We start from the raw sequence: 17379 nt of genomic DNA, 5'->3' as shown, positions 1-17379 counted from the left end.
CAACTGGTTAATTTGGTACTTTAGTTATCAGAAATTAATCCAAAACACCAGTACTCTTTCTTCTAGAATTGTCAGGCTTTGTCAGCCCGGCTGTCACTTCTTAATCTTGTTGGCAGAGATGGCTTGCATAGTAGTACTAGAGTAGCTGTGTCTTCTCACAATTCTCTCATCATACCTTGTAGACTTGACATTTATTTCATAATGAAATGCAAGGATGCCATAAACTTGGAATAGGTTGTGTATGATACGCATTTTTATTGTTGATTTTTCAGCAAGTTATCGGGACTTTCTTGCCTTCTAAAGAGGTTGTGTATTTTTAACTTGAGTTTTTAATTATATCCATTGTCTTCCTCTACTTCGTATTCCCTATTTAGGAATAAATGCTAGAATTACTAAGCCTTTGTCATTAGGTTCTGGTTCGTTTGTTGTTACTTATAAACTTTTAACATTCGTATTAGAGTGAAAGGAGTTACTTGCGTAGCTCCTATTAACCAATATATGCAGCTATGCAGAAAGTGATCTGTATAAAGTTAAGGACAATCTTGGGATCTCTTTTAGTTTATCTTGTACCTTTTAGCTCTAGAGCTTCATTCTCTGCCCTGTATTCTGCTCTTATGAGCTCTTAAAAATTGTAGTATGCTACAGATAATGCGGACACTAGTGTACTGTTGTGTAAGGTATTTTACTACAAGTTATGTATCTTTCCAGTAACCTTTTATGTCACTAGCAAATGCCTTGCTGTATGTGTACAAGTAACTTCTATGTGGCAAAGCATACGAAATTAGATAAATGTGCAGCTTGTTCTCTGCTTGAACCTGGGCTGACAAATGACAGACATAAAATCAAGTTAAGTTAAAAGGCTCTCATAGAAGAGTTCTAGCAATAAGTAAAAACATCCTAATAGAATTCTTGGGACAAGCATTAGCATAATTTGCTCTAGTTTTAAAACATTAAACTTATTTCATTGCACTGAAATGGCTTTTCCTCTGGACACTCTTATTTAACTGATTGAAACTTAAAACCACTTATAGATGCTTAAAGTTTAGTTAACATTGTACAATTTCTCTGCACTAAGCAATGTTAATGATCCATCCATGATGGCAAATATTAATCTTGAAGCACTGATGAAAAAGACAATTGGAAAGCAAAATGCAGAAACAGGTTTTTATGTAGTTTATATTTTTGTTTCATATGTTATTGACTGTTTTTTATAGTGCAGTCTGCAAAGGTGCAGTGTGCCAGTGTATTAGCTCACCACCATGACCGGAATAGCAAAAGCTTTCAGAACTTTATTTTGCTGACCTCATACTGCATCTGTTTCGTATCAGAGTTGACTAACTTGCTAAAATAGCAGAAAATCACTTCTGCAAAAACGTGTAAAACCGTTCTACTTCTTTGAGAGCTGAACTCTCAGTGAAGGATCTGGTGAGTGCCAGACCCTTGTGTAAAGAAGGGAGTGGGGATCATGCTGCTGAGAGTGAGGGAGAAAGTCAAGTGACTAAGACCTCAGTGCCAGCTGTGAAATTGCAGCTTAGGTGAGTGTAAAAGGCTTTTAATGCTGTCTTACAGTTCCTCAGTCCTTGTTACTATAACATTTTCATTGTTGTGAGTGCTACTGTTCTCACATAATGGTAGGAATGAAGTATTTTACATATTAGTTTTGTCTAATTTTTAATAGTCCGCTTTGAAATGTAGGTTTTCACCGTAACCCACACACACCATTGTTTCTGTATTAACTAGCCTTAGCTATAAAAAAATGGAAAAGGGAGGTGAGGAAGAGGAGGGAGGCAAGTAGTCTTCCTTACCAAGGATTCTGGCAATTTGCTAGATTTGCTTTTTACAAAATGATGTACTATCCAGTAAGTTTCAGATACCATCAGATTTAAACTTTCTGGGCTGCCTCAAGTGTAATAAACAATTTACAGCCATTTCTTTTTCCTTTTAGCGCTTCTTTTTGGTGGAGATATTAATCCTGCTCATCCCAAACATATTGGAAGTATTGATCCTAATTGTAATGTGGCAGAGGTGGTTAAAGGTAAGATGAAGTTAATATTTTTGCTGACTAAAAAACCCCCACAACTTAGAATGTGTATATATTTTGGTTTTGAGGTACAAAAGACTGAAGGTGATTTAAATTCGTTTAATAAAATGTAAAAAAAAAAAAAAAAAAAGAAATTTAAGTTCTGTCATTGCTCACAATAAAGCCACGGGCTTATTGAGACTTTCTAATGTCTTCATTAGTGGGAATGGAGGAACTTTTGGTATGTTAACAGAACTAAGAAAACAATTGAATTTTTAAAATAACTTTAATCTATCCTTTTAAATATCAGATTGAGTATCTAAGTGTTTTGTTAAACTTCAGATTTTTTTTTTTTTTCCCTGAAATACTTAGAAGCAAGTTCTCATGTACTCATCTTTTATCTGATGCTGGTACTAAGGAAGGGAGAATAAATTAAACTTTCCAATTTGTTTAGTTAGACCTTTCAGTAAAATGTCCTCAGATATACAAATACTCCAGTGAAACTCCCCATTACTTTGTGCATTTGATTATACCACAGCCTGTTCTTGCAGTGAAGACATGTGTGATGGTTGTAACTGAATGATCCAGCACAGTCGCATTAGAAATCATATTTGCTTAATAAATTCTGTTTGCTTAACGTTGTGAATGTTCATAGGCTTTCAGAATGTTAGGTCATGTCATGCCTGCTTTCAGAAGTAGGCATGACACAATGCTGTCCACTTCAGGAACTTGTTGAAGGCTCACACCCTGGGTGTATCTATTTAAAATACAGGTCTTGTGGGAGTGAGCTCCACCCTCTATCCTTCCCTGCTGTTTGTGCAGCTGCAAGGGGGGAAGCATGTGTTCCTCCCCTTTAGTTTCCCTCAGCCTTTGAGGTAAGAGGGAAATCTTTATGTCAGACTCTGACCTGCATGATAGCTTGCTTTGTAATGTAGATGCTTTTTACTGTTATGAAGGCTTCTTGGATTGTAGTTCTTTCTGGCTCTAAGGTGGCCTTTTTTCGGCAGCTTTCTCTTCTTTCTATTGAGCTTACTCCGCTTTGACCTCAGCATTATATATGTTAGTCATGTTGTTTATTTAGATATTCCTTCTAATAGCAATATTTGAATCTATTTTGACCATCAAATTCATAGTTACTGCCTTGGACAGAGTAGTGCATAGTGTCAGAAGGTGCTTAGTTCCATCTTCAAGCCAGTGGCTAAAATAGATCTTCCACATCTGAAAATAAAAAATCACTGACAAAATGAGGGCATCGTAAACAGTATCTAGTGTTGTCTTTCAAAGAAACAAAATGTCCTTAAAGACAGAATCTGTCTAGGGTCAAGGTGATTGAGGCCATTTCCTTGTAGAATTGATAGAGGGGTTAATTTAGATACTGTGCTAGCTCCAGAATGTTCTGATTCGCAGACGGCATTCTGAGCAATTTATCAGTGTTAAGATGTTGATTTTGGCACTGTATGTGGCAGCTACAAGCTCTGTATGCTCTTCAAACATTGAAGAAATTATTTAAACAGCCACTTCTTACTTCAAGCAGCTCCACCAAGTGTTGTATCTCTAGTTGCCTGAGGTGGATCCCTGTATCTCACTGACTGTCCATACAATAAGATTTTTGAGCTGACAGCAAATCCAGGCTTGTCCCTGGAGATAAGATTTAAGATGTATACTGATAGATCCTTCACTCTTGTTGCTACTTACCTCCAGCCACGACATGAAGAGTGCTTTGAACTTTGCAGGAACCTTTACAGTCTTAGGACTCTGCCAGCGAGTTGACTTTTAGAGTAAGACTGCACTCAGACTCTGTTTAATCTAGTTTTTCTTGGGGCTGGGTATTTTACTGGATGAAGTGATAGTGCCTTCCTGTTCATCTCAAGGCTGTTAGGGTGGCTACTTTTTGAAAATGGATGAGGGTCCTATATTAAATTTAGGGAGGCTAAAGGGATTTATTCAGAGCCTCTTTGTTCTCTCAAGGTTTGCATACTGGCTGTGTCTGCTCCATATCCATGTGTTGAGGGCTTTTGATTTATTCCCACACAGTTATTAATTCACTTTTCAGATGCCTTGAAGTTATTCTCCTCAATAAGAATACAACTCCTGCACCCTGGATCCATATCTAATTTTCACTTCTGTGACGTGGAAACTTTGAAATGTGTTAACATATTCCTTTCTCCATATAGATGGGCTTATGGTTGTACTAGCTACATTGCTATCTTCAGCTTTTGATGACTGAGTCAAGATTGTGGCTGTGCTTCTTATGCCCTTTTTTCTAGGGCATAGAAAGGATTACTCCCAAGGCCATCAGAAGTTCTGAGATGATCTTAGAATGCCATGTAAGTGTAGGTATTCCTGCATCTCTTTTTCCTAGATTATGCACATCCCAGGCTGAAGTTCTCTGTACAGCTTGGTTGTTAAATGGGATTTTGATCTTTTTACTAGGGCAGGTTTTATTGTGCTAATGACAGGACCCTTTTAGAAAGTCTTTGGAGCTTACCATCTTGTCACAAAAGATTCCTGCTGGATAGCTGATTCTGTGAGAGATTCCTGGGACTTTATTAAGAATGTTTCCAGTGTTGATTAGCTCCATTTTACTAGGCTTCAAGCAGCATTTGTGTCAGCCTTGTGTGATATGTCCAGCCTTGCAGATGTCAGAACAACTGATATAATTTTTTTCGGTTAACAGGGCACGTTATTTCTGTAGACATCTTGAAGGAGAACAATTACAGATAAACAACCCTTTCTGGGGACTAGTGATTTTACTTTCTTTGTACTTGTCACATAGCGCTGAGTCTTAGCAGTGACTGTTTTGTTTTGTAGTGTCACTTTGGACAGGTGGAAGAATATATATGTAGGGGGAGGTCAAATGAAATTGTTACGGTATCTTAGCAAATTTTTCTCTTTCTGCAGAACTACTTATCTGTTTATGTGCTTGCTCTTAGCTCACACTTACTATGACGAAGCCATTTTCATTAACGTAGCTTAAGCAAGGGAGTTAGAACATCTTTGAGTTTGTGGTTTTTCTTTAAGCTAGCACTTGCTGCTTGTTTCAAAAATATTTTTGCAAATGAGATACTAGTGAATGTTTAGAACCACTAAGAACTCTTTCAAACACAACATGACTTAAACTTTCTTGCTATATTTTGACAATACATAAAGCCTTATCTGGGTTCTGGGGAGGCTTTCTGGCCTTTTTTTTTTTTTTTTTTGTTCAGTAGGAAAGAATGAAGAATCTGAAAGATTCCAGCTTTCCTCCTGAAAGCCCTTGAAAATCAAGTATTTTCCTGTGTTTGGAAAAACTGAATTTATGGTTGCAATGTCGTCCTTTTTTATTTGAAATGGAAAGAACAGGCATTAAATTGTGATCAGGACATTACAAATAAGTAGATATTCTGGTCAGCCTAAGATTATGCCCTTCTGGTTTTCAAACCCTGAGCAAAGATTAAAAATAGTTTGTCTCTAGTAATCTGCTTTTGTTCATAGAGCTTTCTTAACAAATGGGCTATAATCATACAGAGAAGAAGAGATTAGAATAGATACCAGTTTCACGCTTGTAAACTTGTTACTAAAATGAGTGTTCTGCTTGTAGTCTTTCATATACAGGATGAACTTTGCTAGTTGTCTCTAGATGATTTTGGTAAATCAGTGTTCTGTTCTGTTGTTTTGTAGATGCTTATGAAACAGCAAAGATGTTATGTGAACAGTACTATCTGGTGGCACCTGATCTGGAAGTTGAAGAATTCAATGGTAACTGTGAAATTAATTTAAGTGATGTATGTAAGAAAAAGCATTTCTAATATCTGTGATTTCTAGTTCAGTTAATTAATTGTAAATTATGTAAATTATGCAGTCCAGAGTTACTTTTCTTCTTCTAATGTGTCTACATGGGCACCTAAATTATCGTTTATCATCATGACTTTTTCACTTCTTGATGCTAAAAGCAGAATGCTATCTGCTGAATTCGCTATCACTTTAAGGGAAGTAAAGTGGTCAAGAATCTTCCTAACTGAGGAAGCATGCCTGCTTTCTAACTAATCTTTTAATAGTGCTGAAATTTGTTTCATTTTGAAGTATTCCACCATCAGTCCCTGTACCAGTGGTGAGCTCTTCTGTGTAAGATGGCAAAATTAGACCTTTTTTTTTTACATAGTCTGTGCTTTAAGTCCTATCATAAACTTCTTACATGAAAATCTGTTTCAAGTTGATTGCAAAGATGAAAATTGGATGCTATGAAACTGATGTGACAATCCTTGTCTCAGTGTATTGACTGATTTTTTTGTTGTTGTTTATAATTTCTTCTGACAACAGGTAGATTATCTTTTTAAGCTAGGAAAAAAAAATTTGTCGTGAGTGATCCTCTCACAAATTTTGGACAGCTGTCCAAACAAGACTAAGATGTTTCCAAACTTCAGCAGGAAGAATTGCAAAAGTCTCAGAAATAGGTAACACTCAAAACAGAGAGTGTGATATATGGGAACATGTTACTCAAAGTATTATTTAATATTGTAGAAATGCTTCTCTACACAAAGTAATGTTGTCAACACTGACGCATTATGCTTCTCTCCCAAAACTAAAGGACCCAACCTTCCCCCTCCAAAACTGAGTGATTTTCAGACCTAAAAGTACTGAGTGCTGCAGCAGATTAATCAATGCAAAATTCACTTGAAGGCCGAAGTAAAAAGTTCGAATAGTGGAGAAAACAAGTTGCTAGATCTCATTTTCAGAAAAGTGAGGAAAGAATTATTCTTTTCCTTTAAACTAGCTTATAATCAACATGAAGAAAATGACTTCACAAATTACCTCACAAGAGCAACAATAACATGTTTTCTGTGTGTATGCTGTGCCTCAGACCAGTATAAATCAGTCTACTTTGGTTCTGGTGATGCACAAGAGAATTGGAGTATGGACTGACCAAATGAACATCATAAAACAGCAAGCTGCCTTGCAACTAATTATGAAGACCATTGTTGTGGTCTTCTCCTTTTTCTAGGAGTTTTTACTACTGTGTCTCTTAAAGTAATAACTGGTGGTATTACCAGCCAAAAAGTTGACTCCAGTCATATTCTGTGTGCGTGTTGGTATCTTCCTGAAATGTATGAAGCAGACACCTAGAGATTTTTCTTCAGTCTGATCTGCTGCAGAGTCTGACAAGCTGTGACTCTATAATTTAATGCTAGTAGATGTTTGAATGCATCTTCAGCACCAAAACTGTCCTGGAATGTATTAAATGCAGCTAATTGATTTCGCAGGAAATAATACATTACTCCAGTATTCAGAACTCTGCCAAGCTGTACACCTCTGCCGAAACACTAACAACAGGACAACAGTGGACAAACAATTCAATTGTGATCTGGAATAAGAAAACTGTAATATTGTTTGAAATATATTTTGAATTTTTTAATGAATACTTACACTTTAATGTTAAAGGAAAATAGTTGCTTTTAGAATATTTAGAAAGTTATTTTTTTGTAGTTTAAGAATCTTTTTGTGCAGCAAATACTATGCTTAAATACTGTGTGTGTTAAGAAAAAAAAGTTTCCCACTTAAGTGGGAAAGTACTTAGTACTTAAGTACTAAACCAACCACTATTTAGTGAAGTTTCATATCTAAACAAAGTCTGCTAACAGATGTCTTTGAGAATCATCATTAGAATGTGTTATTTCAAGTGATAGCAGTAACTGGAATTCATGGTTTTACTTCATGGAGCTAATTTTGCACTTGGAAAGTTAGAACATGTTTACGTACTTGTCTTTGCCTACAGTTTCATGTTATTCCTGTAAATAGAAATGCTACAAAATACTGTTCTGGAAAAAAAAATATTTGTCTTTTTTGTTTTTATTTTTTTTAGCTAAAGCTCCAAACAAGCCTATTCAAGTAGTCTATGTACCTTCTCATTTGTTTCATATGTTATTTGAATTATTCAAGGTAGGTCGCACTTGTTAATATTTCAAGAGGTTTATGAACTTACATTACTGTTGAAATTGAGATTCTTTTCAGTTACAGCTCTTAAATGTTACATCAGTTTTCCTTTCTTAGGCTTATTCTTAAACAAGTGAAGAGGGTTTGAAACTGTTAAAAGTTAGGCTTACAACCCTCTTTTATGCGCTTGTGTACTTTAAAAAAAATTCTGTTTTCCCACTTCTCCTTTTGTGCTTTTGCAGCTGATTAACTTAAAACACTCAGTCTATTTTTGCAACGGTGATATATTCATTACCTTGCAGTTTTCATAAGCTTGCTGCTTTATTGCATATTTGAGGACTGGTTAGGATCAGTGTGAAAACAGCCGATATGTCTTCGATTAGTGTAAATGACATGCTTTGTTTTTGTTTTATGTGTGTTTTCTGAATGACTGGAACAACAGTGAAAATTGAATACATGAGAGCTGTTGTATGCTTTCAAATAAGATAGGCAGTCTCTAGGTGGTGCAATTGAACACTAGAAATTCAGGAGAAAAAAATGCATTTGGTCAGAGAAAGTTTTCCTAAAGAAGGTGTTTTGGGGTTGATTTCTGACATTTGTCAAGTATGTTCATTTAAATCTTCCCCTATTTTGTGATTTGTAACATTAGTTCTAGGGCAGAACAGGTGAGAATTTGTGTACTACTACTAAGTATGTTTTGGTACAAGTCATGAAACAGTGTGAAACCAGTAAGTTGTAGCTGTAGGTAATAGTAATCTATGACAGGCTGGCAGTGGAAACTCTGTTAATAGATATGATAAAGTCAGATTGGTATATGGTAACTTAACAATTATGTGGCTCAGGCTAAGAAAATCAAAGCTTGTTCTCTGTGGTGAACATCACTATTGGTGTTCTGCAAGGTGGAGGTGAAGGATGTTATCATTCCTCATATATAATTACTTGATTTCATACAGGGAAAAAAAATCTTGCTTTATATACTCTGACTCTATATCAAAGAGATAATATACATATAATGGGGTTCTGATTTAAAAGTTTAACTGGACAACTCGTTGACTTGAAAGCACTTCTTGGCTTTATTTTAAATATGGCCTTTTCTATCTTGTATACAAATGTAGGACACAGTATCTAGATTCAACAAAATAAATGCAATTTCTAAGTTGTCATGAAAAGCGTATATGGTAAAGTTAGATTTAAAGACACTTTCTTTTTTTACCTTCAGAATTCAATGAGAGCTACAGTGGAATTGCACGAAGGTAAGAGAGAAGTCTATCCATCGATCAAAACCTTAGTCACTTTGGGGAAAGAAGATCTATCTATTAAGGTAAATGCCTAAAAATACTGTGCAACTTACAAACCTACTAGGTTTAGAATAGTGTGACTCGTAATTTGAAAAGGCAAATTAGTCACTGCATCACTTCTGACACTTGCTTCGTATTCATTGGAACAGAATATTTCAGATGGAAGTGACCTACAATGATGATCTAGTCCAACTGCCTGACCACTTCAAGGCTGACCAAAAGTTAAAGCATGTTAAGGGCTTTGTCCAAATGCCTCTTAAGCACTGACAGGCTTGGGACATTGACCACCTCTCTAGGAAGCCTGTTCAAGTGGTTGAACACCTCGGTAAAGAAGTGGTTCCTGAAGTCCAGTCTAAACCTATCCTGAGGCAACTTTGAACCATTCCCATGCATCTTATTACTGGATACCCGGGAGGAGAGATCTGCACCTCCCTTTCTGCTTCCACTCCTCAGGAAGCTGTAGAAAGCAATGAGGTCACCCCTCAGCCTTCTTTTTCCTAACTAGACAAACCAAAAGTCTTTAGCCACTCCTTTAATATTTCTGAAGCCATTTAGATAATGCTGCTTGAATCTTGCAGGTTTTTTTCAGAACAGAATGTTTAAAATTCTAACTTTTCATTCCTTAGATAAGTGATCAAGGTGGAGGTGTACCTTTAAGAAAAATAGACAGATTGTTTAACTACATGTACTCAACAGCACCCAGGCCTAGTTTGGAGCCCTCGAGAGCTGTGCCTTTGGTAAGCAATTGCAGTATGTATTTAAATGTCCCTTTGCACTACTCTAGTTGTACGTTTCCCTTCACTGTAATCTACTGGATCAGGTTTTCCTTTGAATAAATTGTTTGTCATTAGCAATTCTATGCAGATAAAACATTATCAGGAGAAAATGGGGTCTGTTATCATCACTTCGTCTTTGGAAGAGAAAATTGCTTTTCTTTGTCTTGACATTTTATTCTTGGAAACAAGCATAGCTGCATAAGCACAATATTTTCACAGGTTAATGGACAGGATTTTTAGTGCTGTATTACTGAGAAGGTGGATAACCTAAATCAACCTCTGTGATGTGTAAATTACTGTTTATTTAAGTTTCCTATAATAAATATATTGGAAAGATGAGCCGCACTGTCAGAACTATAGCACTTGAAACACCTCCTGGTAATGCACAAGCTTATATTGAACTTGGAAAATTATTTTTATATAAGTTATGGACTGTAAAAATGCGTTTTAAAAAAGATTACCCAACTTACATGGGATATGAACACTTTTGGTATATTCCCGTTCAATCAGAGATACCTCACATCTTCTGAGATGTATCAGGGTCAGATTTCAAACAAACAAAATTTCCCTATAGTTTCTTCTAAGCAGGGAATTGTTTCGGTGTTCAATGCACACATTCTTTTAGCAAGCATGATTTAAAAAAACTACTATTAAAATTAAATTATTATTATGAAGTTATTTTATTAAATTGCACATTGGGTCATTGTGATAAAAATTATATAGCTACTCTTCCATTTGACTGGCTTTCAATAAGTGGATTAATACTGATACTGTATTTTGCCTCTTCTCATCTTTATTCTCTGTTGCTTCTGATGCAATCTTTTATCTTCAAGTATGTCAAGAAAAAGTTGGTTCTTTGAGCAATTTTCTTTCCCTGTTTAGGAACACTTGCATCTAGCATGTTCTAAGTGGGGTTTGTTTTTTTTTTTTTTTTTCTTTCTTTTTCCTGCTGATACATCTGTGTTTGAGCTGCCTTCAGGCAGCTAATAAAATGTGGTGCAGAGAATATGTGACTATTTCTGATACAGAATAATTAACAGTGAACTGAGGATGAAACCAGTTCAGAATGGTTCAGAAATAATTAATTTCCTTTTAGATTTTTAGCAGAGAGTCTTTACAGTACTATCTTACTCCACATTTCATAGCATTGTGGCACATCCGTGTATTGCAGTGTTTTCACCAATGTTTGATGCCACCGTGGTGGTTGTGAAAGCCAGTTCAATATCTGCATTGACTTGATACTAATCCTTCATAGCTCCTAACTCTGCAGCACATCTTACTTTCAAACAATGATGTGGCTTTTTCAGAGAAAATTTTCTTGGATGGGATGAGTGATAGAGAACAGGCCTTAATTAAAATATAAGCTTTTTTCTTACATCAAGAATGGTAGAATCTTTCTTGACTCATAATCTGCCTTTGTTCTGCCTCACTTTTGATCAGCAATTTACTATATCGGCCTACAAAGATTTCCTGAAACTTGTTCTCCCTATAAACTTATACCTTGATTACCAGTTATATTCACTATTAAATGTCTCTTCCTTTGTGGCTCTTTGATTGTAAAACATGTTCAGTTTAGGATTGATGCTTTTCTCTCCTCTGCCTCTTTAGCAATGCATTCCTGTGATTCCTGTGGTTATTTCCTCAACTTCAAGACTGCTTACTTTGATTCTGTGGCATTTGTTCTTAGTTTTCTTCTACTGTACACCATTTTCAGACTTTGTTTTACTCTTCCATCTATATGTCACTATAGTCAGACCTGCAAAGTATCCCTCTCCCTTGTGAACCTGGCAGCTTTTGCCCTGTGAGTCTGATTGTTCATGACTGAATGTTGAGAAGAGTTGTTAAGTTCTGTTATTCGTATGAGTGTGCAGAAAGAAAAAAAAAAAAAATCAAAAACTGGGAGTCTGTGACACATCTTTCCACTAAAAGGAAAAAACTTCAGCAGTGAAGCTAGAAACACATTATGTATTATGGCTCAGATCAGTTATAAAAACAATTATGCTATAGCTTGTCAGTCTAGAAATAAAAATCTTCCAAAGGTTCTGCATAAATCCTTTTTGAAGTCCATACAGAAGGAGATTTTTCTTTATTGCTTAGTGCCAGACTTAGTGCCACTTCAGAATTACGGTGCTCCAGAAGGTGTGTAGGTCTGTGCTAGTGTCATTCTTGACTTAGTATTCATAAGCTAAATTGCAGTACAGTGTAAATAGACATATTTTTCTGTTCTCTCTCCCTCCCCTTGTTACATGATCCCTTGTCTAGTTTATGAAACATTCATGGACTTGGGGAGTGGAAGAGAGGGATCTTTTTGTTGATTGGTGAAAATTTTTTCTCGATGTTATTGCAAATGTTCTTTAAAAGCTGCTAAGAAACCTTGTTACCATGGCAGCATTTGAATTCTAGCAGGTCTTGCGCTCATCTGTACTGCTATATACATAGTGGAAACATTAGGAACACATGGTGATGTTTAATGATAATTAGATTTTCTTAGAGAATTTAATGATTCTCCCTGTGGCAGCATTTGTCTGTAGTGGGAGAAATGTGGCTTAAATTAGGTTTAATGAAACCTGTAGACACTAGTAACAGAAATTTAATAATTTCCTATTTGTATAATGCATACTGTAATATTTAATGAGAAATTGGCTCTAAAAAGCTTTTTCTCATGGCAGATGTGCCATCACTGACTGTATCCTGTCCTCTAGGTCAAGCACAGACCTATGTAGTAGTCACTTCTTCGTCTTTTGCAAAATAGACCTTTTGCAAGGTCTTGCCTTAACAAGGTACTCCTCTGGAATCTGGTGTCTTCATATTTCTTATAAGTTGTCTGTTTTTGGAAAATACCCTGAAAACAGGGAGAAGAGAAGAGACTGACAGGAAATTTTTGGAAGATGGAAGTATGAAATAAATATGTATGCTAGCACAAAATGTAAAAAGATTTTCCTGGAAGGAGCAGGAGGGAAACAGAAGTTGGGCATGGGTTTTAAGGAGACATAATTCTGGAGAGAGGGAAGTAGAATGTGTTTTCAGGATTGCTTGGATACTGCTCTTTGCTTGAGCTGTTCCTGGGGGTATGTACTATCTACAATTTGCCTTTCAGTTACTGTGCTTTTTAATTTCTGTAACGTATTTATTGGCCGGTCTCCAGAAAAGATGTAAGTCAGCTTTGGGAATTTTTTTTTTAGTTCTTTCTAAGACAGTCAAATAACCTCCAGTTTTTAGAGATTAAGAAAGAAATGCATCTAGTTTCAAGATCAGATGTTTGAAAGTGATGCATGCATCTCTAATGGAAGTCTGAGAAATAGGTTTTTAAAGCATACTGTTGTTTGAAAAAGTGCAGCTAAGCAACTGTTTTAACTGCGGAAACGGGCACTAATAACTGTGACAAGCAGTGTAAGTAGAAAAGCGCATCTTTAGCATCATTTTGCTCAGAACTGTTACAGTCATTGGTGTAAGCAACTGTAACCAATTTAAGATCACTAAATTTAGACTTCTGTAAAGAACAAGTCAAAGAGGTCAAAAGGTACTGTAGAGTAGTAGATGACAGCAAGAGAATTTGTGATGTATGCTCTAGTACAGAGTTCTTTAATGTTCACCACTCCCTCAAGGGATTCCTTATAAAGTGATACCATATATTAGCTGTGTATAATGCTTGCAAGTCCTGCATCTTAGCGTTCTCTTTGTATCGTTTTGTGGTTTGTTTTTAAGATTTGGGAACACGATTCTCAGTATCTGTCAGGTTGCCTTTGTAGAAATATTATAGGGGAGTGAGTTTATTGTTTTTCTGCAAACTTTAGGTGTCTAATGCTTCTTGTAATCCACCCTTATGGAAAAGTTTTATTACTCCATTACCTTGTATATCATTCTTTACAAATGCTTGTATGTCTGGAATCCTTCCTTTATTGCTCTGGATAGTCCTGAAAAATTCAGGGCATGTAGATCAGGTGAATAATCAAGCATTAGAATTATTTGCCATGTATTGCTTTGTATGTGGTGTTCTGATCTCTGTTGCAGTATGGCATCAGCAATCACTTAATAGCGTGACCTAGACGAAGTAAACAGAGTTATCTCTGACTTTCTTGTGTAATCTCCTAAGTGTGGAAATGTTTGAGAATAATAATCCCAGGCTTGGGGGTATTGGTTTACTTTGGTGATTGGAGGTAGAGTGTACTGTATGTTACACCTACCTGCCTCTTTGAGAAAATGCAAAATGGCCAAAGTAGTCCTAACAAAGGACTCTGATACTTTTCCCTTTTCCCTAAAGGAAAGCTTGAAGAGTCATTTGATGCAGATCTAATATATATGTATCTTCTGTTTTATAAATTACGGAAGTGATTTGTTGCATTTTTTTTAACTTTCCACCATGTTTTTCCTTTTGTTTTCTTGGTTTTGTAGGCTGGGTTTGGCTATGGCTTGCCAATTTCTCGTCTGTACGCTAGGTACTTTCAAGGTGACCTTAAACTCTACTCAATGGAAGGCGTTGGTTCAGATGCTGTAATTTATTTGAAGGTATGAATTTGACCTTTTAATAAACTAGTAGTGCAGTGCAATTTGATAGTTTATAGCTAGTTGAATAAGTGGATGTTCTCTATTTTCACTCTTCAACTTGTTTTCAAATCTGTAATTGCTGTCTTCATTATATTTTATCTAAATCAGTTACACAGAATTCTAAAAGCAGAGGTTATAAATGTTAACCTGGTACTAATACTAGTTAGCTTGCTATCAGGTTTTTTCCCCCCAGTCCCTTGTGTTGATTCTTTGTGTTTTGTTAATCTGTCATAAGTGCTCAGTTTTCAAAGAACTGTGATGAGAGATGATTTTGGTTAATACTTTTTGATCCTGAAAGTTTTGAGTAAAATAAACCTGAGAAGACTGTTGACTGACTCCTGACTGTACTGGTTTTTTTTTCTATGCAGTTTTGTGCAATAGACTATATTGATCCCATTGTATTTTTCTGGGGAGATCCCAGGCTACTCAGGGGCTTAAGATTGAAACTGGCTGCTTGAATTTCATCAGGGAATTTAAAAGAATACAGCGTATAGCTCATGTCGATTATTGACTTAGTGTTGTCACTTTGCCTTGCTGTACATAGTGAGTGAGTTGTGCTAACTGCATGTATGTGTGGAAGAAAAACATATGGTCTTTCTCAGAGGAAGAAAGCATGCTAATGGACTGAACTAGATCAGTCCTCACAGATCATTGTGCTGACAGTCAGAGTTTGTTGGAGAAGTGAAATGTTTAAGTAGCTGTCAGCCCCATGTCAGTAACAAATCTTGCTAATATGTTTTTCACCGAAACTATTCTTCTTGCTGTCTTTGTAGACACTGCTCCCTGGAAAGAAGGGAAATACTTTAAAGTGTTATTATTTACTTTTAATTTTTACTATGACTAGTACTTTGATGACTAGAATGATTAGTCACAGCCAAAGTATTTTCAAAATAGTGTTGTGACGTGTAATGCTTGAATAATTGAGACACTTGTTCGATACAGAAGTTGTAACTCTAGAATTCCCCAGAGTACCATCTTGCTCTTGATATCTCTAATTATATCTTACCATTCCTTTTGTTTTTCCATAGGCCCTTTCAAGTGAATCATTTGAAAGACTTCCCGTTTTTAATAAGTCAGCATGGCGACACTACAAGACCACACCTGAAGCAGATGACTGGAGCAATCCTAGCAGTGAACCAAGGGATGCTTCTAAATATAAAGCTAATCGATAATTCGCTACCTTTTTGTCTCTGTTGGAGATGACCTCTGCGTTCAGTATAAAGTCTCTGCTTTGTTCCAAAATCCTTCAAACCACAATAGCTAATTACTTCCAAACAAAGACCTAATCAGGGCATTGAAAAATAGCAAGAACAAAGTGATGACTGGGACTTAAAGGAAGGCGCTAAGCGTGTTTGGTATGTGAATCCTGTCTACTTCACCAGAATATGCTTGGTTGCTTCAGTCATGCATCGACAAAAGGGATTGCACTGTGATTGCACTTAAGAATACAATAAGAAAAAGATAGTCTTTGAAATGGCCAATTCTTATTCCAATATAAGGATTGGCAAGATGTGCAGAATCCGTTTAAATGGTGAATAGTGTCTTGCACAGCAATATGGTATAAGACAAAAATTCTAATGTAGTTAAACATACGCTTTGAAAATCCACTCTTTGCTGCATTTTGTATTGCACGGTGTCACCTCTTAGAGAAAATCCCTTTGAGCTCTTCAGATTTTATATCTAATGAGCTTATAAATGCATAGTACTAAAAAGGGTTGTGCAGCTTTAAACTGATGCTTTCCCAGATTCCCAAATCCATTTGTCAAGTGCATACAAAAATTATGTTGTTGTAAGACGTTGGGATTTCTACTTCTTGGTATGCACCTTAATGATTTTCTTGACACAAACACAGAAACGTGTTGCTGTACGTTTTTCCTTGTTTTGAGGAAAAATCCAAAGTAGTTAGATAATTTCTCCAAACAAGAAATTCTGTCAATACAGGGGTAGGGGGTAATTCAATCTCATGTTTATTGCCTGTAATTTTTATGGGGCTGGGGAGGAGAGAGAAATACTGAAAGGCCAGACAGCCAGTCATACAAATGAATTTGCCTTAAGAGTGTTGGTTGCTTGGAACCTGATTAGTTTAAAACCTGTAAATAGTTTGCAAAGTTATTTATATATTCAGTGTCTGACTATAGTCTGGTAATCTGAATTTGTAGTGTATATAAAGATGTTGTACACCAGCTTTTGGAAAGTGTCTTTGGTCTAAATACAAGAAACTGAAAATATCATAGAAATGGGAGGGATTAAATATATCTGGTACCTGATTTAAGAAAAAAAAAATTAAACTGAAAAAAGCTAAGTATTTTCCCCTTAAATTTATTGTAAGGGTTACTGCTGAATACTAGGAAACTGTTCTTCACCAAGTCTTTGCCAAATACTGTTTCTGATACTATGGCCTTTCAGAAAAATTAGTGAGGTTTAGAAGTTCTGGTGATATCCTAGCCATGGGAATAAAGTAGATGAGTTGCAAGCAACTCTGATGCACCTTCAGTTTCTCTTAGGTGTTTTGATATTTTTTTTGAAAGATATTGCAGATTTTAGCATGGAAAAATTAAACTTGTTTACTAAGATTGGGGAGAGAATGATCCCTTTTGTCCTCCCTATATTTATTTTTATAAAGAACTGATCTGTTAGGTAAACAGGGAAATGCTAAGAAATTCCTAGATATTTTAAAAAAAAAAAATCGTAGTTTGACTTAACGATAGTACTTTGCACTTATATAGCACATTTCATCAAAGGATTACAAAGTGCTTTGAGCAATAAGCTTCATACAGCCTCATTTCTGAAGAATTGGAGTCCTTACCGTACAAACCCTTACCTGTTGCAG

The 17379-nt window shown here is 36.0% G+C and overlaps 1 protein-coding gene across 2 annotated transcripts in view; it reads left to right on the top strand.

Moving 5' to 3' along the window:
- The window catches only part of PDK3 (pyruvate dehydrogenase kinase 3), a 50936-nt gene extending 33814 nt beyond the window's left edge, over window positions 1-17122 (top strand). The window contains exons 5-11 of one of the 2 annotated variants that reach the window (XR_015261117.1): window positions 1946-2035; window positions 5681-5758; window positions 7860-7936; window positions 9150-9251; window positions 9855-9965; window positions 12707-12784; window positions 14397-14510. Coding sequence is in view for 1 of the 2 variants with exons in the window: in XM_086766882.1 (XP_086623008.1) it covers window positions 1946-2035; window positions 5681-5758; window positions 7860-7936; window positions 9150-9251; window positions 9855-9965; window positions 14397-14510; window positions 15578-15721 (716 nt within the window). In the remaining variant the exon portion in view is untranslated. Of the gene's footprint in view, window positions 1-1945; window positions 2036-5680; window positions 5759-7859; window positions 7937-9149; window positions 9252-9854; window positions 9966-12706; window positions 12785-14396; window positions 14511-15577 lie in introns of those variants that run through there. The other variant, XM_086766882.1, reaches the window with a different exon arrangement.
- The last annotated feature ends 257 nt before the right edge of the window (window positions 17123-17379 follow it).

Source organism: Chlamydotis macqueenii, chromosome 1 (assembly GCF_036417535.1).
Source record: "Chlamydotis macqueenii isolate bChlMac1 chromosome 1, bChlMac1.mat, whole genome shotgun sequence".
In the NCBI taxonomy this organism is placed as follows: Eukaryota; Metazoa; Chordata; class Aves; order Otidiformes; family Otididae; genus Chlamydotis; species Chlamydotis macqueenii.
The sequence above is the reverse complement of the archived record's forward strand: the minus strand, read 5'-3'. Positions and strand labels throughout refer to the sequence as shown.